Source organism: Cyprinodon variegatus, unplaced genomic scaffold (assembly GCF_000732505.1).
Source record: "Cyprinodon variegatus isolate N-32 unplaced genomic scaffold, C_variegatus-1.0 Scaffold221, whole genome shotgun sequence".
Taxonomy (NCBI): Eukaryota; Metazoa; Chordata; class Actinopteri; order Cyprinodontiformes; family Cyprinodontidae; genus Cyprinodon; species Cyprinodon variegatus.
Genome location: NW_015150674.1, coordinates 319,631 through 344,272, shown reverse-complemented (window position 1 = coordinate 344,272; position 24,642 = coordinate 319,631). Strand labels below are relative to the sequence as shown.

The 24,642-nt window shown below is 42.3% G+C and overlaps 1 protein-coding gene across 3 annotated transcripts; it reads left to right on the top strand.

The window, feature by feature from the left end:
- The first annotated feature begins 2,333 nt into the window (after positions 1–2,333).
- arid1a (AT-rich interaction domain 1A) lies at positions 2,334–23,724 on the top strand. 3 transcript variants are annotated; one of them, XM_015380769.1, is made up of 20 exons: positions 2,334–3,565; positions 6,629–6,847; positions 7,541–8,143; positions 8,230–8,325; positions 9,981–10,221; positions 13,039–13,128; positions 13,219–13,389; positions 15,170–15,491; positions 16,210–16,355; positions 16,443–16,528; positions 16,620–16,829; positions 16,918–17,122; positions 17,262–17,397; positions 17,493–17,659; positions 17,751–17,916; positions 19,388–19,513; positions 20,035–20,125; positions 20,236–21,073; positions 21,163–21,293; positions 21,696–23,567. In XM_015380769.1, exons 1-20 carry the CDS (start codon positions 2,648–2,650, stop codon positions 23,565–23,567), a joined length of 6,834 nt encoding a protein of 2,277 aa, XP_015236255.1. In that variant the 5' UTR covers positions 2,334–2,647. The 3 variants fall into 3 exon arrangements, with proteins under 3 accessions (XP_015236255.1, XP_015236257.1, XP_015236254.1); XM_015380768.1 differs by having other exon boundaries at positions 2,648–3,565; positions 17,244–17,397; positions 21,696–23,724; XM_015380771.1 differs by lacking the exon at positions 8,230–8,325 and having other exon boundaries at positions 17,244–17,397.
- Positions 23,725–24,642: the final 918 nt, after the last annotated feature.

Below are 24,642 nucleotides of genomic sequence, written 5' to 3'. Positions count from 1 at the left end.
TATATATATATATATATATATATATATATATATATATATATATATATATATATATATATATATATATATTATCAGAGTAAATTGGCCTAGTGAACTAAAAATATGTCATATAAATAATAGAAAAAAAGAACTTTATTGATCTCACATTAGAGAAATTTACCCATTTAACCCACACCCTTGAGGAGAAGCAGGCTGCCATCGTGGGGCGTCCAGGAAGTAATGGGGGGTTAAGGGTCTTGCTCAGAGAGCCAGAGTGGCAGTCTGTGGGAGTGGGGTTCAAGTTCAGAACCTCAGGATTCCAAGCTCTATGCCCTAACCACTAGGCTGCCAAATGTCATATAAAAATGACATTTGGATTATTCTGATATCATCAAGCCACAGCGTCCACCCACTCAAAGCGGAAGTATGTCTTGTTCAGGTGGGATGCTCATGAGCACTTAGGTCAGCTTGACCCATAACTTGATCTTGACAATCGTTTACATATATGTCGATCAGATTGTCAATCGCCACAAACCACTCCTATCAATCAGATTATGTTTTCATTTCGAATCCTGCCAATTCCAATCAGAGTATGCAGCTGGCTAGTGGTAAGTCACCACTGTCTGTCCTGCAAACAGGATGCCTAGGTTTGTATCACAGCTGGGAGGAGTGAGTGTGGGTCCTTAGGCAAGACCCTTCACGCTAATGCCTGCTTTGGGGAGTGGCGGCCTAGTGGTTAGGGCATTGCACTTGGAGTCTGGCTCCCTGAGCAAAGACCCTTAACCCCCACACTGCTTCCCAGGCTCTGCACAATGGCAGCCCACTGCTCCCCAAGGGGATTGGTAAAATGCATATACTTAATTTTGCTGCTCTTGTGACGGTTTAATGACAATACAAAAACTGGGAAAAAAGACTATTCCAAATTTAACATATGTGTTCAGATTAGTAACTTGTTAATGTGGTGTTGTTGTTGTTTTTTTTTTTTTTTTTTTTTAAGTCATACTCTTTGTAAATTGAAGTGCTTCAATTAACAACTGTTTGGACTTACAAAAAACACACTAAAACAAACAAAAAATAATTCACAGTTTAGAAATACCATTTGTGGAGAGCATATTTAACAAGAAGATATATATATATATATATATATATATATATATATATATTTGTACATTTTTTTTTATCTTAAATGGGAAATGTGTATATTTTTTATACATTTATGGCTTAGTTACTGCTGTTGGCTCTTTGTTCATTTTATGAAATGGCACAAACTTATTCAGTCAGTCAAATATCATGACGTCATGATCCCATCTCAAACCCTCAACCCCAAACAAGCCACCTCCAAACTCTCTTCTTCTTCTACATTTTAGTGATTGTGCTACAGTGTCACGTTCAGGTCTGGCATAGTAACTGCAAACATTGGGGGGGTTCCCTGTATACGTTAGGACATTTCTAGAAATAATCCCGTGTTTAACAAAAAAACAAATAAAAAAAAAGGCTACATACCAAGCTAGTTGAAATAAAAAAATAAAATAAAAGTTTAGAAATGTTGATATGTATTGAAGTATCATACAGTTTTATTTAGGAAAAGCAGAACGTTTAGGGGACCATGATGCTCTAGTCTAAGGGCCCTCATCATAGTATCACTGGATGCAAAATCCCAATGTAGAGGACTATTTGGATGAAATATCTGGTAAGTTTATATATTCCAAGTCCTATACGTATGATCTACATCCTAATAACATGTTTGAATAGTTGAGTGGGATTACCATTGAAAAGAATAAATAAATAAATGAATACAGGGACAATAGTGGGAACATTTTGGTGATTAAAACAGAAAGAGACAAGAATATAACTTTCGTTCCATCACTGTGAATTTCGTCAATATTGCACCACGATGCTCTAAGTTAGTATTTTTTCCATTTAATTTTAAACCCCTCCAACAACCAAGCAGCGCAGAGAGACAGCCATAAATGGAGAAAGGAAAGCCATGAAACCATGGAGATGTGACGAATGTTACACCAAATATGTATTTTTATGGATATATCTTGGCAGTGTAAACTGATTTTTAAACCTCTGAATGTTATATTCGGTCCCGATCAGCACCTATGATGAGAAATAAACACAGTTATAAGTGGTAGAATAATTAATCTATTTATTTTAAGATATATTTGTTGCAGAACGTCATCTTGCTTATTGGTCATCTTTTTATTTTTTAAGCAAACATTAAGCGCGAAAAATTGAGAAAATATTCCATTTAGTTTGCGTGATGTTTTCAGAAAAGAAAAAAAAGTCCTATCCGATAAGGAAGGAGATCCGCTCCGCGTTTTGCAGCCTTCCGCGCGGCTCAGTAAAATGGCTGTATGTAGCTGAGCCTCGTGTTGGTTTGGTTAGCTCCCTGCCTCTCTCTACCCGGGCTCGGTAACACAACTCCCACAACAATTTCTGTCGCTTCTCTACGCATTGTATGGAGCCTCCATCACCTCTCTAACCTTATCTACGGAGCCTAAACCGGGGGATATGGCAGCCGGATTCGGTCCGGAATGAAGGGATTGGAATGATTCGACACAAGGGTTGATGCTTTTAAACAATTATTTATATTCAATGCTAGCTTTTGATAGTGACTGACTAGGCGAGAGAGAGGGAGAGAGAGTTTGGGGGGGTGTATATCATGGCCGCTCAGGTCGCCAGCGCCGCCACTCTTAACACTAGTCCGCCTTCTGAACTTAAAAAGCCGGATCGAGACCCGAAGGAAGAAACGCTTCCAGGAGAGAAGCAGTCCGACAAAAAGCAGCCGTGTTTGGACAGCGGATCACCGGGCCGGGGGGATCTGCAGGACGGGGCAGACGGTGGAAATGCAGGGGGAGGAGGGGAGCCAGAGATGAAGAACGGGAATGGGAACCCGCCCAGGGTTAATAATAATACCCCGAATGACTCTGTGGGACCGGACGGAAACAACCACCCCGGCTTCGTGCATCACCACGGTCCAACTTTCCCTCCGCCTTCGTACGGATACAGTCAGCACTACGGTCGGCCCGCTTTTCATCAATATGGCGGACAACAAAGCCCTGGCATGGCAGCTGCTGCGGGTCCGGGTGTGCAGTCGAGCAACATGATGGACCCGTATCAACCCAATTCACACGACCATGGCTTCTCTAATCACCAGTTTAACAATTACAACCCATTCCCGAACAGGACTCCGCACCCGGGCCAGTCTTATGGTATGAACTCTCCTCGCAGCGCTCAGGCGCCGACAGCTGGGGGCCAGCCAGCTAAGCAGCAGCCGCCACCGGGAGGACCCACAGCAATGGCTGGATCTTACAGTAACCAGAGATATAACATCGGAAACCCCCAGCCGACTTCCACACCGACGCTCAACAAGCTTCTGACCTCCCCCAGCTCAACGCGAGGGTATCCAAACTACCCGTCTGGTGGCGACTACAGCGGCCAGGAAGGAGCTAGTAAGGGAGCAGCAGATATGGGCAGTAGCGGTCAGTTCGCAGGGAGCAACCCAGGCTGGCAACAAAGAACCCACCACCCGTCACCTATGAGCCCGGGGAGTGCTGGGCAGCCTCTAGCCAGAAACCAGGTAAAACCAACCATTCTAACTGCTACAAGAGCTTTAGCATGTCTGCTTCCCTCCTCTGAGCTAGTTCACAACGTAGCAGGCCAGCCATTGTCTGATAGTAGTTCGCAAAGACTCTAAAATGGCTGCCTCTCGTGTGTATTTTTTCTCTTTTCAACACACCACTTTATAAATTAGACATTAATTCTTTTTTTAAATGCCTATTTGAAGAGCGGAGCGGGGTTAGTTTGGGGTATAAGTTGTGGGAAACGATGTTAAGGGAGCTGAGAAGGCCCGACTTTGAAAAGAGGTTGAAAACGGCTCGTTTTTCTTCCCGCACTCTTTGCTTCCCCCTTTTTTTAATACGTCAAATGTATAAAGCGTTTATTACAACTACAGTCGCCCTTTGCAACTATTTAGCTTCTACAAATGGTGTGATAGTTTTCCACGGGCTTATGTTTGCGCTGTTTTGTCGTCCGTTTAGCTGTAATTTTTGTGGCAGTTGAAGGGAGGAATGCGTCGCGTGCCGAATGAGCCCTTCACGGTCATTTAAATGTCCGGTGTGGGTCCTGTTTAAAATGTTTATTCGTCCCTGGGGATATCACAAAAAGGCAGTAAATTCTTACATTTTGACCATGTATCGATTAGACACGCTTCCCTGTATTTAGTTATTTCTTTATACGGGCGGCTTTCGCTTTGTGAGTGTCTGAGAGCTGCCCCTTTTTGCAGACCTCAGTTTGCAGTGGGATTTGAATTGTGGAGGTAAAATGCTACTGTCAAAGCCAGGAGATAGTTGGTCTTGGGTTGACATGCGAGCTGAAATCTGATTGGCTCCCCATCCGCAGCTCATGGCCATTTATAATTACATGTGATGCAAGGCAACAGTTGCTGATAAGAACACAGCGTTTTGCTCATCACAGGGTCATCGAGGCATTTCACTTCACTCCCTCTGTTTCTTTTCTACAAACATTGGTTGATATTTTGTTCAAACTTCCTTAATGTTGTTTTTTTAAACCAATTGTTTTTTTCTTTTTAGTGGTTAAAATAAATTTAAGTTACTTGATCTTAAATAGTTCATCAGCCATCCAAAGGGTTATCAATGTAGGAATTTTATATCCATAAAAGATGTTAGCAAGAAAAAATAACCATGGCATTTATACTCCTTTTTATGCATCTTGTTTATTTGTTAAATGCAAAATTTGAGATTCAGATTTCCAAGTTTGGATGGACTCTTAATGTAGAGGGTTATATATCAAATCAGTCATGGCGTTTTAGATACACTGACAAGTTTGGCTGGTTTAAAAAAAGGTGAAAACTATCTGAATAAAATTAATGAAAGGCTTTTAACAGTGCTTTTGGGCTGGGTATGACTGGTTAATAATATTAGGCCCAGTTTTATTTAAGAGTCTGGTACTGATTTTGTTTAAAAAGACCAATGTTAATGCCTATATTCTCTAGTATGAATAACTGATCTGATTATTTGTGGCCTATTTAGCTTTGTTGTTAAATGCCATTCATTTATTCAGCTGCCTGGTAATTTTCTGCAATCCATTGCTCCATGGCAGCCAGACAGAATTCCTATTTGCTCTGGAACGCTTTCTTGCATATTGGAAATAAATAAATTAAGAAATACATTTTTTTACACAATTGAGTAGAATTTTAAATGTAAAGCTTTAAAACTTTAGCCTGATTTGATTTTAGTAACATGCCATGTTTCTAGGGATGCATGTTGTAACTCATCAAAGGGAAATGTCTGCATATACGGCTGAAACAATCAGCAATAATTGTGATTATTCGATTATTAAAATAATCGTCAACTAATTCAGTAATTGATTGTATTTTTAACTGGAGAAAAGAGACTCCCAAACATGCCTTTAGCTGACAGTGACCCAGCAGGAACTATACAAAAATTGTGAGAGTTGCAAGTTAAAAAGAAAATCCTTTTTCCTCTGTCAATATTCTCTATCCAGAAAGGTTTTAGTTTCACCTGGTTTGGCAATGCGATTATTAAGCGATTAATCTAAAAAATCATCGACAGATTAATTGATATCTAAGTAATTGTTAGTTGCAGCCCTTATCTCATCTAAATCTCCCATTTAAATCAAGTGCGTTTAACTTCTATGTCTTTTTTCTTCTTCTTTGTAACAGTCGCAAGGAGGAAACAAAAATGGTCAAAATCATAATCAGCGGGTAAAAACTAAAAGAAAACCGTAAATCAGTTTTAAAAGAGAGAATTGACAAGTGTAATTGTAATCCTGTTTGTGAAGCTATGTGACTGCGGAGTCTGGCATGCAGCATAAGTTTGACTTTGTGTGTGTCTAGAAATTCTCCCCCCGACCTCCCCACCTTAAAGCCAATCAGAAAGCGGTCCACAGTCTCTCACCCACCCAGGGAATTTCCTGTCTGCTTTATGCAGATTAGCCATGTGCCATGCTTATTTATTCCACCTCATTAAGGTGGATTTACAGTCTGTCACACAGGGCACTCTGTATTCTTTCTGCTGAGAGGTAGCGTCATAGAGTGACCACGCTACTTGGCACAATGTACAAATCAAAATGGCATTAAGGGTCAATTTAAGCTATTAGAGAAATCTTTGGCATTTGCTGGGTCACTGTAGTGTGTGAGCTCTTTCATGGTTTTCACTTTCCTTAGCTGTTGTTAAAGCACTTCCCTCATTTCTGGTGTCATTCATCCGAAGCCAAACTGCCTTCTCTTGGGGGGTGGGGGGGCCCTACTTGGACCAGACTCAAAACAGGAGCACAGCTGGGATATGTTTAGTATTGGGCAGACTGCCTTCTATTCGAAAGCAGATATATATAGCTCTGTTGACTTCCGAAACTATGGCAGAGCGAAGTGGAAAAAAAAAAGTCTGTAATGACCGTGGGAAATAAGGTGAAGAAAAGCACAATTTGCCCATTCACAGAAACTGCTTTATTACCTCAGCACTGCAGACATGCGTAACTGAGTTTTTGAAGCAAACTATTTAATAGCATAATTACCCAAATGTCAGATGGGCTTCTAAAAGGTGTGGTGTTCATTTTTATGTGTAATTAATCCAAGTTTTATTTGCTTATTTGGTGATTTTAGCCCCCTGCTTCTATGGATCCAATGGGAAAAATGAGAGGTCAGCCATATGGAGCAGGGAGTCCGTACAGTCAGCAGTCTCAGCAGGTGCCTCCTACCGGTCCTCAGTCTGGGCCAGGGTACCCTGGACAGGGTTATGGTCCACCAGGTCCACAACGGTACCCGGTAGGCATGCAAGGACGAACACCAGGAGGCATGGGTGCAATGCCCTATGGTCCACAGGTACTGGATTTTATTCTGGATTGTACTTTTTCCCCCTTTTTTTGTGAAGCATTGCAGCACATTATTGGTATACAAAAGCAATCAATTCCCTATACTTAAGATAGAATAAAAACTAAATCAGATTTTCAAAACATCTATAAATTTAAAGATATGATCCTATCTCAACAATTTTTGTGTGAAATGAACTGATACCAGAAAACAGGATTCCAAAATACAAAGACGGATTAGAGCACCGCTTTGGTTATCAAACTGTAAAGACTTAAAATACATCCACTGAAGTTTGACAACAGATTTCTCATGAGCCGGTTAAGTCGCCCAAACCTCTCCTCTGTAAATGAAAAAGGCTGTTACAGCTCTGGAGTTTTCCAAAATAAACACAAGAAAGTCAAAATGCAAGTCTGTTTTAATTCAGAATTTTTAAGTTGTGAAAATCCCAAAATATTGAAATATTTATTGGTCAGTTTGCAAGACGTTGCACATACCATCTCTTTGTATTTAATCAAGAGTTACTAACTCAATTATACAAGGATTTTAGAATATTGATTGGTTTGAGACCAGCCAGTGTTTATTATTTTAGATAAGTATTTTGTATTACATATGTCTGTTCAATGAGCTGACTCTTTAGTCTGACTGTAAATGATTCTGCTTGCTTTGTACTTTGGGATAAGCACATGGCATATTCTCTCTCTTTAGATGGGATCTTATGGCCAACAGGGACCAGGAGGTTATGGCTCTCAGGGCCAGGCACCATATTACAACCAGCCAGGTCAGGCTCCTCATCAAAGTCAGCAACAATCCCTTTACTCCCAGCCTCAACCTGGCCAGCCTGGAAGACAGTCGCCATACCCTGGGCAATCTCACCCTCCACCTTCAACTCCACATAACCAAGGTGGACCACCTTATCAACAGCCCCACATGGCCCCACAGTCACAGGGACCTTTGCCAGGCCCATCCCAAAGTGCCCCACAGTCTCAGCCACCTTATTCTCAAGCACCTGCTACGCAGCCTAGCCAGTCTCCATATTCCCAGCAGCAGGGGCCTCCTACTCAGAACACACAGCAGCAGCCAAGTTCCCAGGCTCCCCCTGGATCACAGGGCCAATCCAGTTACCAAGGGTCCTCACAAGGCCCCCAGCAAACCCCTACTCAGCAACAGCAGGTGCAGTCCCACCAACAGCAACAGCCACAGGGACATGGCCAACATCCACAGGGGCAGTCTGCAGCTTACCAACAGAACGCTCAGCAGCAGCAAGCACAGCAGTCACCTTATCAGCGCTTTCCTCCTCCACAACAGCAGGTACCTCCTCACTGCCTTGGATTTTGCTCATCTTTCTCTTTATATGTGCTGGGATTAAGCTAGCTATTTGTGTATGTGTGTGTTAGGAGATATCCCAGGACTCGTTTCAGTCCAATGCCCCTGCATCCTCTCAGCCTAAATCTGGTCCAGAGGACGGTCAAGGCCGTCCATCCAGCCTTCCGGTCAGTAATGTTTAATTATTGGGGCATAAAAAAGGCTTTTTTTTTTTTTTATTTAATTGACCTGATTTGTTTTAGGAGCTCTGTATAAAGCTCCATACATCTTAGTAATATTGCTCATCTGCTTTATCCTGTAGATTAATTATGTGTGCTGATGAGAAATTAAGTCTCCTGTTTAAACTTATCTGAAACACTTCTTTTGCTATAATCTGCATCTACTATTTGGCAGATTGATGTGGTTTGTGTTTGAAAGCATTCCCTCCAAAAAGAAGCGGAGAGACTGAAGTCATCACATATGTCACCAAGGAAGACCCAAATTTAACAAAAAACTTCTGGATTTTGTAAATAAATGTATTGCGCTTGTAATTAGCTTGCTTGCTATATTCGTGCATCCGTAGGTATTTTGCTTAAGCTGCAGAGGTGACATCACTGAGTGTACGAAAGAGTAGTAGTTGTAAATTATGGTTTTATGAATATACTAAAGAGAAAGTGATTACAGAATAGGCAGCCACTAAGCTTCACTCTGAGATTTCAACAATCTTCTGATGCTCCAGGTGTAACAGGAGATGAAAACTGGAAAGATAAAACACAGCAACTTAGGCGTGGTGCAAGTCTTGCTCTCTCTCGCTCTCTGGCAGCCTGATGGTGTTTTGTGTCCATATGTTATAAATTATTTTCGTGCTTTCAGCCTTTTCGTGACCGCCCTGATTTGGAGAAAGTAGGCACTAGTAGAACTATTGTCTTCAACTATTCTCTCAGCATCTATCCTGTTAATTTTAGCAGTTAGCATAAATTTTCTTTGGTCATTTAACAGATTAAAGACGTGCATCTGATTGAAAGGATTTTACATCACAGTACCAGAAACGATTCAAGCTGCAGCTCATTGCTTGTCTCTCACTCTTGTTTACTCATAAATGGCCATAAAAAGACACGGTGACCCTGCTATCGTGACTTTTAAATATTTTGACTAATTGATGGCTGTTTGGTCCTATCTCTTCTTTTATCCTAGTATTCAGAACATGCTATCAGTTTATGGTCTTTTCTAAGAAATACTTTTTTATTTTATTTTTCTTTTCACCTATTTAATCTTTTGTATTTTAGCTATTAGTACTTTTGGAGAACATAAGTATGTGCAGGGAGAGAATATCAGAGTAAAGACTGAAGGCTAGAAGAAGGCAAAGAAGTTGCTTAATGGTTTGTTGGAGATCTGGAATGCAGCTGAAAAGGCATTGATAGATTTATTATTTGTATTTTTTTTGTCTTAAAACAACGCTCTCAGTACCTTACATCACAGAGTACATATGGGCTGTTTTTTATTGTAATCATGTGGTGATGAGGCTGCCGCTGCATGCTGACTCTGCTCACTCACATCTTACAAACCTTAGTAACCATGACAACGCCTGGCAATAATGCACACTCACTTTCTCTCTGAAAAAGATAAATAAGGACAAAGGCCTCCAGGGATATTTGTGTGAGCGTGTGTAGTATCTGAATCTGTGCCACTCGTGTGTTAACGCAGAGGAGGAGCTGTGTCATGTTATCACAGCTGATAAACAAGGAAAACATTGCAGTGCTTACTGTAAATCACTACAGCTAAGACGTGTTTTTTTTTTTTTTTTTTATAGTCTTGAACCGACTGTGTTGTTGTTGTTTTTTAGGACCTGTCTGGGTCGATCGACGACCTGCCCACAGGTACAGAGGGTGCACTGAGTCCTGGCGTTAGCACCTCGGGCGTGTCCAGCAGCCAGGGGGAGCAGAGTAATCCGGCCCAGTCGCCCTTCTCTCCTCACACATCCCCTCACCTACCTGGCATCCGAGGCCCTTCGCCGTCTCCGGCCGGCTCCCCCGCCAGTGCCAGCACACCCCGCACAGGCCCGCTGTCACCGGCCAACTTGCCAGGTCAGCTGACAGCTCTCAGACGGATGTATTAAACAGACTCCTTACATCTGATGAAATTTCCAAATTACGGTCTCGTGGGAGTGATCGACATTTTTGACAACCTGTTTCTTACTGATGTTTCCTAGCTTTTAAAAACACATTTCTGCATTTGATTCCAATCTGCCACTTTTGTTGTCCTGTTATTTTTGATTTTTACGATTTTTATTTATTTATTTTTTTCTAGCTTTAGCACCTGACCATTTGCTGAGGACATATTTTCTCGCCTCTTAAATCCATCGTGTCATTCATACATAACACATTGTAGATTTGGATGAGCCAGTTGTTCAATCTGCTTTAATAGGAATGCTTATTTCCAGTTTTTATATTCATTTTAGCTGGAGGAGGTTATTAAATACGAGATCAGTTGGTAATTATTTATATAAAAAGAAACGGTTTGATATTGCAGTCTCTTGTTAACTAGTGTACCTAGCATTGGTTTTGTAGTACTTTTTGCCGTGAAGCTGGTGTAAAGGCAAACAAATGGAGTTAACAGACACTCTGATTAACCTACACTGTACCTAACATTCTCTATTTTAGTGAGATGTTAATGTGTTGTAAATGTGAAATGGACTTCATATTTATAGTGCCTTATAGTGCCTTCCAAAGCAGATTATATTACGTTTAGTTATTCACTCATGCACACAATGATGGTTGCAAGCTACATTATCGCCACAGCTGCTCTGGGACCCACTGTCATTGGACTGCTTTTCAAATGTCCATCTAGGTTAACCAATTATGCAGATGTGTCATTTTGGGAACAATTGTGGTCACAGATCCCAGAAGATGATTCTGAGTGCCACAAATGACCCATAAGCCATGTTTACGACATCTCTGCTTTTATTAATTGTTTGTATAAATAAAATGGTGAAATCTAGATTTGATCCCATTGCTAACAGTATTAAGGTCTGTTTTATGTGTTTGGCTAATCCCATTGGTCTTCAAACTTTGAGCAGGATCATTTATTTGTTTTGTTTTGTTTTGTGGGGGGGTGGAGCATCATTCCCAAATATATGATCTGCCTTTGGAGATGAAAAGTTTGATCCCGTTCCTAAAGCGGAAGCCTTGACAACCAAAGTGTGCATGCCTGAATTCAGTTTTTCCTATGAGCATTTGTAACTCTTTAATTCCTATTTATCTGGTGCAGAGTTGCGCTCTTTACTTTTCTCAAGGATGCACTTTGGTCAGATCTCTGCTAGTCAGGAACAAGGCCTGGACTAAAGATGATTGGAGACTGGAAGACCAAAGAAAGCCTTGCAAACATATTAAGCAGTAGATAAGATTAAAAAGATTCTCTAGGCAATCTGGCTCAGAGGAAAATAAGGCTGAAGACATTCAGAGGAGATTAAAATGATTGTACGACGCTGCATTTTATTTTTTCCATTTCTTTCAAGGGATTGATTGTAATTTTTTATACACTACTTTATAAACTCAATGCCGTCATATTTAACTAAAAGCATGTGATGGGAAAGTAGCCTGACTGCTATGCCTCTTCTGATACTGTGAAAACAGTGACTTGATTTTTGCAGCTGATTGGATGTATCGCATGCAGGTGGACATTTTCTCCTGTTTAGTTAAAAGCAAAAAGCATCTTGAAGAGCAAAGAGTTCTCAAGCCGTCTAGGGAAGGAACATTATTCCTTTTAGATGACTGGTCAAGATGACAGATGTTGTTCGTTTAAGTTTCCTGCTTGGGCAGTAAGCATTTATGGTGTATTTTTGAGAATCTAACTTTGTATTTGAGACCTAAAATATGATTAGGATATTTTTTTCTTTCATAAACCCTAAAGAGATGTTTAAACAGGGTTTTGCTTTAATTTTTATGAAAGGGCAAAATCGTTATGTGGTTAACATTTCAAACTCTTCAGTATCTTGGTTAGCATTAGCTTCCTTCTTAAAAGAACAGTAGCAAGAATCAACAGACGTTTTTCCTTTTGCTTTGTGAAAGGGCTCATGCAGTGAGGCTAGAGTTAAAGTCAAGCTACCCTACTGATTTCATTCAGAGGTTAGGAGGGCTATATTTAGATTTATATAGGAAGCTTTAACAAAATAAATAGTTAGATGGTAGCTATTCTCCATGATTATTTAGAATCCAAAATAAAGCAGGTATTGGGTCCAGAGCTGACCGTGTCCTGCTGCATTATCTTTTAAAAGCACCAAACTTTAAAGCATTGTGTCTATGTCACTTTACAATGTAATAATGTCCAGAGGCAAAACACAGGTCTTCTCTGCTGGTAATAGTGTAGATTCTTACCTTTACGTTGGGACTTTCAAAAGGCTGCCAGCATCTCCAAATCCAACTTGTTTTGGTTAGGGATGTTCAAAAGGTTTAAATTAAGCTAACTGCTCAAAAACCACTCAGCCTTGTTGAAAATACAACCGCATGGTCTTTTTAAGAGATTCGTATCCTTCTGCATTTACTCTTTTAGTTTTCAGCCGCTCATGGATGCCAAATCCACTTTAAAACCTCTTCGCTTAGCAGCTACTTCCACACAGAGGAGCGTTGCCATCGCATTCATGCATCATTTCCCAGCTGCATGTATTTCTTATTTGAAAAAGATTTAATTTAAAATCATACACACCATCATCCTTTATCCAATCCTTGGTTCCCCACATTATAGTGAAAGGATTAAATCACTTCACAATGTGGAATTAATATTTTAAACAATGCCATTTACTAAAAAAACAAACCCAAAGTATATGAAATATTGTGTTTGAGAACAGTTGTCTGGCTGCACCTGGCCTAATCAGAAACTTACTGGAGCTACCTGTTATTGTTCAGGGACCCAGATGCCTTCCAGGCCATCCAGTGTGCACTCAGATGGGACGCTGCACCCTACAATGAACCCGTCTCCAATGGCTCAGGACAGAGGTTTGTTGCCGTGCGTTACTTAACATGTACATCAAAATTAACTTGTTGCATAAATAATCCCCAACATCTCCTCTTCCCTGCTTATTTTAGGGTTCATGCAGAGAAACCCTCAGATGCCTCCTTATGGCTCCCCCCAGTCAGCCTCTGCACTTTCGCCTCGCCAGTCCTCTGGAGGACAGATGCATCCTGGGATGGCGCCTTATCAGCAGAACAATTCAATTGCTAGCTACGGGCAGCAGGGAGGACAGTACGGTCCCCAAGGTTTGTACTTTAAAAATTCCCTGCCTTAACCAAACCAGCTTTTTGAGGTTCCACGGATAGGGCTGATTCCTAAAGGTCTAAATCTCCTCCATGTTGCCGGTCCTCCTCTCTGACTCTATTTATAGCAGTGAAGAGTCAGCTGATGTGGCACAGCCTCCTGTCAGTGGAGCTGAAACTGTGACGAAGGCTTGCTGCTTTGCTGGCAGATTGTTAAAGAAATTGTTTCTCTCTTTGTTTTCCTACATTAAACAGGTTCTAAATGTCAAGTAAACATCCAGGTGTTTAACTGAAAGGTGTTTTTTTTTTTTTTGATTTAAACTTCTGCAGCTTACAAAAGTATTGATTTTAACTTTTTCATAGTTTCAGATTACATCCTCCAACTGCAATATATTTAGTTTGGGTTTAGACCGACGGAGTAGTGTATAAGTGTGAAGCGGAAGATAAATGATCTGTGTTTTTATTGAAATCTGTCAAATGTAGATTTGATGCAGTGTTTTATTATTTTTTTTAAATTAAACTTAAGTTTGAAGTTTGAGCTTGAAAATTAGTTTACTGTGCGGGAACTGAATATGGCCATTCTTTGAAATCTGTTGTTTGTTACAGAATATTTGTGTAAACGTAGCAGAAGACTAAGTTTTTGAAGGTCTTAACATCACCTGAAAATGGATAGTGAATGCCATGGCCATATAACCTAAACCAGCTGTCTGGGAAGGAAAAGCATCAGACAATTGTTTTATGTTCTCATGCTAACTCTGAAGGTGCTGCATAGATTCACTATGCATAATTATTTGTCAGAGATTCCACAAATCTGGCCCTAATGGAGTGGCAGCAAAAATAAAAAAATAGAAAATAATGTATTTTGGTTTACTACATGTTGGTCTGTGTAAATGGAATTGTGTAGCAGAGCAAAATGCTATAACACTGTTTAAACCCTGCATATAGGAACTCTTTAGAACATGTGGTGGCAGAGTGATGCTGGGGGAAATGTCTTCTTTTAGCAGGGACATAAAAAACCTATTGGAATGTATGGAAAGATGATTTGCACTAAAGCAGGACAGGCCTGAAGGAAAACCTGTCAGAAGATCTAAACTGGGCGTAGAGCTCTATGCCTATAAGCACAGCTAAAGTAAAATGGTTTAAAAGTAAATACTATTCATATTTGGGGTAGTCCAAGAACATTCCAGACCTGATTCGGGTTAAGGATCAGGAATATTGACATAACTGTTTACATCCAATCTGACTGAGCTTGAGCTATTTTACAAAGGAAGGAAAAAAATGTCAGCCTGTTTATCTGCAGATCTTTTCAATGCATACCATAGTTGTAGTTTTAACTGATTAAAGGATTCTGCAAAAATTAAGTTGTCAATGCTAAATATATGCATTCCACATTTAACAGATGTGTTTTTTTTATGTAAAAATTACAGGATTGGTTTAACCCATTGAATAACAAGAAGAATTAAAGTTTATGTTTAAGGAGGATGGATACTTTACAACACACCCTAATGCAGGGGTGGGCAATTCCAGTTCCTGGGGGCCGGTATCCTGCAACTTTTAGATCCATCCGTGGTCCAACACACCTGAATCAAATGGCTGAGTTACCTCCTCAGTATGCAGTCGGTTCCTGCAGAGTCCTCCCAATTATCTGAGTACTTGATTCAGGTGTGTTGAACCAAAGGCACATCTAAAAGATGCAGGATACCGGCCCCCAGGAACTGGAATTGCCCACCCCTGCCCTAATGTGTCTTATTTTTGTATTTATATATTTCTTTATTGTTTGTAGGTTACCCTCGCCAACCTGCCTATGGCAACATGCCCAATGCCAACTACCCTGGACCAGGCATGGGCTCCATAAACCCCATGGCAGGACAGAGCGGAGGCCCTCCATATGCTGGCATGCCTCCAGGAAGAATGCCTCCTAATCAAATGGGTGCTCGTCCGTACGGCCCCAATATGGGTCCCGGGATGGGTCCAAACATGCCTCCTAACATGGGCAACATGCCACCCCAGGTCAGTTCAGCAATGTGCCCACCTCCAGGAATGAACAGGAAGCCCCAGGATCCTGCAGCCATGCAGCACCCCTCCAGCAACACCATGCTCAACAGGTTGGTTTGCAGTCCCACTACCTTGAGCTCTTCTTTATGATTTGATAATATAAGAATAGGATTTAAAATTCTTGTATTGCAGTCCATTGATGTTCAGCTTTGATCGTCTAGATTTACTACAGGGGATAAAGTGCAATACAGATTTCCTACAAAAATCTGTATTGCAGCAAAGCAGCAAATCTTCTTGAATTTGGTGCCGAACTGGGAGCTGCAAATTTGTCAGTCTGGTTTCATTAACCATTTACAGTCTGCAGCCATATTTGCTTACAGTGCACACAATTACAGAGGTTCCTCACCTTTCATTGCTGATGGATATGCTGAAGTACGATTAACAAGTTGAGAAATGAAGTCTGAAAAATTATGGAATTTTCCAATAAAAATAGCTTTGGAACCAGAGCGGAAGGTTTAAACTCTACTAAGACATATTTGGCTTAATTGATGGATGAAACATTTTAACAGTTGGGTAAAAAATGAATTCTAGAGCCCAATAGTTTAATATGCACATTTTAATTTAATATATGTGGAAAATATTTAAATCAGTTCCATTCTTGAGAGTTGGACTCAAAGCCCTGTGATAGTCAGAAGAAAACTTATTTTTAAATGACCCTGACATACCGTGGGTGGTAAACCATACTTACCCCCTTTTTATAAATTATCATTGTTCTTACACTTGAACTCTTCGATGCCTGATCAGCCTTGTTTATTTTTTCATTTGCAGAATGCCCGGGTACCCCAACATGTCACAGAGCATGATGGGCTCTGGGCCACCGTATGGCCCACCGATGAACAGCATGCCTGGAATGATGAACACTCCAGGTGGATCTCCTTATCCCATGGGGCCAAACATGCCCAATAACTCTAGTGGTAATATATGCAGAAATTAGTTTGGCTTAGTCAAGTTTGATAAAGTGGCAATTAACTTAACCCCCCTTTTTATTTTTAAATGTGCAGGAATGGCTCCTAGTCCGGAAATGAACAATAAGATGAATAACAAAGTGGACGGCAGTGGAACGCCAAAGCCGGATTCAAAATCAAAGGTACTAACTTTGTATTTATTGAAGTTAATGAGTAGCTGTAGGGTTTTTGTTCTTTTCAAGTACTTTAATTTCTTGTGGGCTCATCAAACAGAAGTCAAACTCATCCACAACCACATGTGAAAAGATAACACGTCTTTATGAGCTGGGACCAGAGCCAGACAGGAAGCTTTGGGTGGACCGTTACTTGGCCTTTGTGGAGGAGAAAGCCATGGGTATGACCAACCTGCCTGCCGTGGGGCGCAAACCCCTCGACCTCTTCCGGCTGTACGTTTCCGTTAAAGAGATCGGAGGAATGATGCAGGTAAACGCGGCACCCAGAGCCGTAGTGAACCGCGGTTCTATTTGGGGTCTTCTTGTTCTAACTGGGGTTTGTGTTTCTTTCATGTTAGGTGAATAAAAATAAAAAGTGGCGTGATCTAGCCACCGCCTTAAATGTGGGAACATCCAGCAGCGCTGCCAGTTCTTTGAAAAAACAGTACATTCAGTGTCTGTATGCTTTCGAGTGCAAGATTGAGCGTGGTGAAGATCCTCCTCCTGAGATCTTCACTGACAACAAAAAGAACCAAGCTGCTAAAGTCCAGCCACCCTCTCCAGGTTAGAACCTCCCTCTTCTGTTCAGATCAAATGCATGACTAGGAGACACACCTCCCTCCCAAAAAATGAAGTTAATTAAAACCCTGTACCATATCTGCTCCTCTCTTCTTTCAAACTGAAGCGTCCCTCTGTTCCACAGCCGGGTCTGGCTCTCTACAGGGTCCACAGACACCCCAGTCCACCAGCAGCTCCATGGCTGAGGGAGGCGACCTTAAACCCCCCACGCCGGCCTCCACCCCTCATGCCCAAATGCCTCCCATGCCACCTGGTCCAAGGTCAGTATCTATTATCAGTGTATCCTGCCTTGTAACAAATAGATGGATTGGTCAAACTAACTGCTGTTTCTGGGCCGCTGCTTCTTCTTTTGTAGGAGCAGTGTAAATCTACAAGACCCCTTTTCAGACGGAGGCGATTCCAATTTCCCAAGAAAGAACATGACTCCCAACTCCTATCAGCCTGGCATGAACACATCGGACATGCAAGGCCGAATGGGCCCCTACGAACCCAACAAAGACCCCTTTAGCAACATGCGGAAAGGTGGGACCCTTCAGACTTCTTTTTAATCGTGAAGAATGAGTAATTTGCCACTCATCAGGTTTTAATCTTCTGTAATTTTGACTGTTTTTAGTCGGTGAGCAGTTTCTGCCTGCTAACCAGGGCCCTAACAACGCTGTAGGTGACCAACAGCCACCACAACAACAGCCTCCATTCAACAGAGGACCCCCAGGGGCCATGGGCACAATGCCAATGGGACCCAGACAACAGTACCCCTATGGACCAGGCTATGACCGGAGGTAGGAATTGTTAATTTATTTTAGGGAACACTGAAGAACGTAAATCATTTTCTCCTATCTCTTATTTTATTTAAGAAACTGCAGCACCTTTTATTTAGGTGAAAACAAGTTTTTAAATGCAAATTATTGTTTTATTTTTATCTAGAGATGCAAAGATGAGGGTTTTGTTTTATAAAGCTTTAACCTCCAAGATATTTTCTACACCTCCTGCAATTCATAGTCATTGTTTAATTTGAGACTGTAATACTGTGAGTAAACACAGTAGCTGTTTAAAAAAAAGATTTTACAGAATATTTAATGTTCAAGTTCACATTTTCAACTGGCAATATGTAAGCAATTAGCACAGATTGCTTGTTCTCAGTTTGTGTCCTCTCAAAGGGATTTCACTATTAGAAAATCCAGGAATACTGTAGAAAAGATGGTAGAAATGTTCTATTACTGATTTAGCCTTCATGTTACCCACCAAAAATGTTGTTCTCTCACAGTAAACTGCAAACATCACACACATCTCAAAATAGTTTCTTTTCCAGTCGCTCCTTACATCTCTGTGATCAGCTTGCTGGTGTAGTGAATAGCTGTGTTGCTATCTACACTGAAGGTTGTTATTAGCAAGACCTGGTAGGACATGGAGTTCAAAACGGATAATTTCACATAATGAACACAATTTAATTTTTTTGTCTTTTTTTCACAAATGGCAAGTATATCAAACCTTTTATTGTGTTTGAGCAGTTAAGATTAACCAGTTGTAGAATATTTACTAGTTTTTTTATAGAACTATATAAAACATTATAAAACATTTTCTCTAGTATTTCTGCATACACCTTGATTGTTGTGCATTAAACTATTTGTGAAGCCAGATGATGGATTATATGTTTTTGTAAGGTTCTAACTGGAGGAACACCTGTAAATATATTACAGAGAAGCTCCATCATGTCAGTGAGTAACATTAACCTGCATAGGTGTGCGTAATTAATCTCTTGACCGCTCAGGAAAGAAACTGCTTCTGTGTCCCAGAGATGAGCATTTCAGTATAAAATGCTCATCAGCCTCAAATCTAAAAGCAAAATTATTTAGGAAATATATCCCATTTGCAATATGTTGTAAACCTGAGGAGCCCTACTTGATATTTATGATCCATCAAGGCAAGGCAAGGCAAATTTATTTGTACAGCACAATTCAGTACAAAGACAATGCAAAGATCATCAAGGCAGAGAAATACTCTAATCTCTCATTTATTTCTAAGTTGGTTTCTTGTTATGCTGCTGTCGTTCAGTTTATATTTGTACAAAAGGCTTGTTGAATTAAAATTTCAAAATTGAGAAAGAAGAACCCTAAAAAGTTTTTGTTTGAGGATTAGTGTCCTATATTTATTTATTTTTATTTTTTTCTGCTACTGCTGGACATTTAATATGTGCATGGATGATCTGTAGAAAGCTAAAAGCTACCTCGTCTTTTGTCCTGCTTTTCCTAGACCGGAGCAAGGAATGGGCCCAGAGGGCAACATGGGATCTGGACCTCCTCAGCCAAACCCGATGATGCCTGCCAACCCCGACACGGGGATGTATTCTCCAAATCGCTTCCCACCACAGCAGCCACGGTAAATTTAAAGAACACTTCAGGCAGGATGCTTGGCAGACTTTCTGCCCTCAAACAAGCTATTATTGAAAACTAATCTCTTTGTATGCAAGACTTGCATGAAATGCATTGACTTTGAGACCTAGGTGCTGTCAGAAAGTCCTATATGGCAGAAACATTTCTTTAGTTTCTGTAGCTATCAAATTAAATCAAATAAAATTGAAAATAAGTTTTTTTTTTTTATCACCAATTTTATTCTGAAATAAAAGTTGTTCCTGGATACAGATTATCTACAGGCTCAATGCTGAAGGATTTTCTCTGTTTGCCTTTGATTTGAATTCTTTTAAGATGGATGTTTCAAACAGATTCAAGGCATTACTAGAATTAAGCTAATATGTAAATGGTAAACAAAAATGATAATACCGTTTGTGTATTTTGTGTAAAAAAAAAAAAAAAAAAAAATTTAAAATGAATAAAAACAACCTAGTGTGTATGTATGCCACCAAGGAGCTCACTAAAACTGATAAAACATGATGTTCTCAGGCATGATTCCTATGGAAATCAGTATCCTGGACAAGGGACGCCCCCTACTGGTTCCTACCCAAATCAGCAACCTGGAATGTACCCACAACAGGTAAATTGTCTATCAGCATGATATAAACTCTTAACTGTGTTCAATATGCTGTAATCAAATAAATAAATGTTTGGCATCAATGCTCATTTTGAAATTTCTTTGTGGTGTAGGGTTATAAACGTCCTGTGGAAGGAGGCTACCCCCCATCGAAACGCCATGAAGCGGAGTATAGCAGTTCTTTCCCTGGTGGACAGCAAGCACCACAGCAACAGCAGCAGGCTGGTGCTTCTGCCCCATCATCAGGACAGCAGGAACCGTACAATCAGTACAGCGGCAGCGGGCCCTACCCGGGCCCTGACCGCCGTCCACCTGGCCCCAACAATCAATTCCCCTTTCCATTTGGTCGAGAAAGGATGCAGGGAGCAACTGGGCCAAGCTCCCAGCCTAACATGCCTCCTCAGATGATGCAGTCGGGGCCTGAGGGCTCACAGGGGGGCATGTGGCAGGGACCACGAGATATGAACTATCAGAATTACCCCAGACAGGGTGGTCCTGGGGGGCCAGCGCAGGCTCCCGGCTACCATGGCATCAACAGACCTGATGATATGATGCAATCAGACCAGCGGATGAATCCCGACGGCCAGTGGGGGTCCCAAATGGGCCCTCGGCAGCCTCCCTATGGTCCGGCGGGGCCTGGACAGCCTATGCCTCGTTCAGTCCAGTCCAACTACCAACCCCCCCAGGGTGTGCAGAACCACATTCCACAGGTGTCAAGCCCCGCCTCCATACCCCGCCCTATGGAGGCCCGGACCTCACCGAATAAATCCCCTTATATACCTGGACTATCGAAGATGATAAAGGCCGGCCCTCCTGTCCCTGCATCCCACGTGGTGCCCCCTCCAGTGCAGTCGCCTCTAATAAGGAGAGACATGCCTTTCCCCCCTGGCTCCGTCGAAGGAACTCTACCTGTCCTTAAAACACGACGGAGACTCACCATGAAAGATATCGGTATGAAGATGATCACATGGTTAGACCAAGGTTTCAAAGTAATAAAAAATGATTTGATAAAAATTTAATTTTGTGTTCAAACCTTTTAGGAACCCCAGAAGCCTGGAGAGTCATGATGTCATTAAAATCTGGTTTATTGGCTGAAAGCACATGGGCTTTAGATACCATCAATATTCTGCTGTATGATGACAACAGTATAGCAACCTTCGATCTCAACACGGTGAGACTTGCAGTTAATCTCTAAAGGATAGGCGTGCCATCAATTCTTACCCATTTATCCAATGTGATAACTGATAGAAGAAACAAAAGTTTGAGAGATCCGTTTCTATCCTCAGTCTCTATCCTATTGTCTGAAAGCTGTGCTTCCTTAAAGCCTCTGTTCTTCTGCTGCTTGCTTTCTCTTCTCTCTAGTGTTTTTGGTCTTGCTTTCCTTTTAAACCTGCCAACTAAAGAAGTACTCACTGTATTTGAAAATGAATATTGTGTAGGATGTTCCCATAGCGACCTTGAGTGACTGTGTTTTTACATTAGTTTTTGTTTTACTGTAGCATTGAGTTTTATTTTTATGTGCTACTAACATTTTTTTAAGATTTAACCTTTTGAAATTCTGTTTTCACTGCAGTTACCTGGGCTACTGGAGCTGGTGGTGGAGTACTTTAGGCGCTGCCTCATAGAAATATTCGGTATTCTGCGGGAATATGAAGTCGGGGACCCTGGTCAGAGGACTCTGCTCGATCCTGACGCCTTGAAATTAGACCTGGACAACCTGGAAGAAGAGCAACCACGTTTTGAGGATATGGAACAAGAGGAAACGGATGACGAAGATAAGGAGGAACATGAAACGGAGCGGCCGGTGCTCGTGAAACAGGAGGTGGACCAGGAGCCGTGCTCGCAAAGTCGAGATGAAAAAACACAAGAAGACAAGAAGAGCAAGGCTTCTTCATCTGAGCAGACTGGCTCGTCGCAATCTCTACCTGCCCACGAAAGACCCAGGCAGGCCAGCAAGTTTGACAAGTTTCCACTTAAGGTGGTACGAAAGAGAGACCCATTTGTGGCTGCCCAGTTAAGTAATCATGGTAAAGTACAAGAGTTTGACAGTGGACTACTTCACTGGAGCGCCGGAGGAGGAGACTCGACGGAACACATCCAGACCCTCTTTGAGCCGCGTAAAAACTTCTTAGAGCCGCGACAAAGGATACCCGTGCCTTCAGGTCTGCTGAAGCGACGGCCACTGGATGAAGACATACGAGGGAGCTGCTTGCCAACTGAGGAAGAGAGAAATAAGCATATAGAGGAAGACGGGCAGAAACAGAGCAGTTTGAAAGAAAAATCAACAGATTCTGAGAAATCCGGCTCAACAGCTAGCAATGAGGAGGAGCGGCCGTCTCCTTCAGAGATAAAGCAGGCTGAGAAAGGGCCTACAAGGCACCAGGAGAATAATAGACCTGTTCTGGCCTCTCTTAGTATTTTCGCCCAACAAGCACAGCAGACTGGCACCATCTTAGAAGATGAGCCTCACAGTAAAGACGAAGGACCGCTCGTCACGCTGGCTGATTGGCAGGATTCGTTGGCGCGTCGCTGCATTTGTGTGTCTAATATTGTCCGCAGCCTTTCCTTTGTGCCGGGAAATGACCACGAGATGTCCAAACATCCCGGACTGCTGCTCATACTCGGGCGCCTCATCCTGCTCCACCACTGGCACCCCGAGCGCAAACAGGCCCCGCTCACCTACGAGAAGGACGAGGAATCGGACGAGGGAGTGGGCCAGAAGGATGAGTGGTGGTGGGACTGCTTAGAGATCCTTAGAGAGAACACACTGGTCACAATGGCAAACATTTCAGGCCAGCTGGACCTCTCCAACTACCCTGAGAGCATCTGCTTGCCTTTGCTGGACGGTCTTCTCCACTGGGCGGTGTGCCCCTCGGCAGAGGCCCAGGACCCCTTCCCTACCTTAGGCCCTCACAGTGCTTTGTCCCCTCAGAGACTGGTTCTGGAGACTCTAAGCAAACTAAGCATCCAAGATAACAATGTGGACCTCATATTGGCCACTCCCCCCTTCAGCCGGTTGGAGAAACTGTACGGAAACCTGGTGCGGTTAATCGGCGATAGAAAAGTGGCCGTCTGCAGAGAGATGGCCGTCGTCTTACTGGCCAACCTGGCCCAGGGTGACACGCTTGCTGCTCGTGCGATCGCCGTCCAGAAGGGCAGCGTGGGCAACCTGCTCGGCTTCCTGGAGGACTCTCTCGCTGCCACCCAGCTACAACAGAGCCAGAGCTCCCTGCTGCACCTCCAAGGGATGCCCTTCGAGCCCACCAGCCCGGACATGATGCGGCGAGCTGCCCGGGCGCTGCACGCCTTAGCCAAGGTGGAGGAGAACCACTCGGAGTTTACACTACACGAGTCGCGACTCCTCGACCTCTCTGTGTCTCCGCTAATGAACTCGCTGGTTTCTCATGTTATTTGTGATGTACTCTTTTTGATCGGCCAGTCATGACAGCTGTAGGGAGCTATGGCTCCACTTTTTCGAGGGGTTTCTTTATCACCCCCCCCTCTCCCTGGATGAAAAAACAAACAAAAAAAAACCAACCTGGCTTCTGCGTGTAAAACTGTGCAAGAACAGTTCACGTAACTGGCTTTAATTTATAAAAAAATTAAAAAATTAATCAAAAAAATCCTTCAGATTCCATTCAGCGTGCCCATCACAAGCCAATCCTCCTTAAGAGAGGGCATCACGGAGCTGCTGCGGACTGCGAACCAGAGAGGTGCCCACAAAGGGACACTGCTCGTAGTCTGAATGCCAAATGGACGACAAGGAGCCGAGAGCGCCACTGTTAGGAGTCTGTTCTGCACTTGGGGGGGAGGGGAGGGGGTTGGGTGAGAGTACTTTTTAATAAAGATAAATAAATGATTAAATAAATAAATAGCTGAAAAACAAAAACTGTAACCAAAGTTGCTGTCTCGTTTACAGTGAGTTTGGGAGACGCAGTGTGCCCCTAGCTGTCCCCCTCCAGGGGCGCAGCCAGTCTGTAACTGAGGTGAAACAGCCTGACTAGTGACCTACTGGTTTGTAGTTGGATCCTCACCAGTCAGCCCGACAGTCGACCTCGCTGTCAATAAAACACCTTCACCGGGGAGGCCTGTGCAGTGTGCAGTAGATTGTAGGACATTTTCTGTGCCGTACTGCTCTTTGAGTGTAAAGCGTTCTGTTATTCTGTTTCACACAGAAGCTGGTGAGCTAGAATTTTGAGGTCATTTAAAGTTTGGTGTTGGAACAGAAAATGGCCCCCACCCTACCCCCCATCCACAGTATCATGAACCTACAACACCCTTACCTCCTCTTATCCCTTGATTGTATGAATACCCTTATGAAAAGAATCACCTTTTAGGACTGGTTTTCAACTTCAGATACAGCGTTGCTGTGGTGTATATATAATGTTGTACATTATACTTCCTTCCTCTCTGTCTGTCTCTGTCTGTGTCACTATTCTCACGTTTTGCTATGGGTGCGAGACGGAGGCAGGCTCTTCGATTTTGTCATTGACCTCGTCTCCACGATCGGACCCACTCCT

Bases quoted from the DNA above. Each gene is read 5' to 3' on its own strand.
- arid1a (XM_015380768.1), top strand. From the start codon at position 2,648: ATGGCCGCTCAGGTCGCCAGCGCCGCCACTCTTAACACTAGTCCGCCT. The intron at 16,529-16,619 runs GTACTAACTTTG...CTCATCAAACAG, and splicing joins AGCCGGATTCAAAATCAAAG to AAGTCAAACTCATCCACAAC. The intron at 17,917-19,387 runs GTAGGAATTGTT...TGCTTTTCCTAG, and splicing joins GGACCAGGCTATGACCGGAG to ACCGGAGCAAGGAATGGGCC.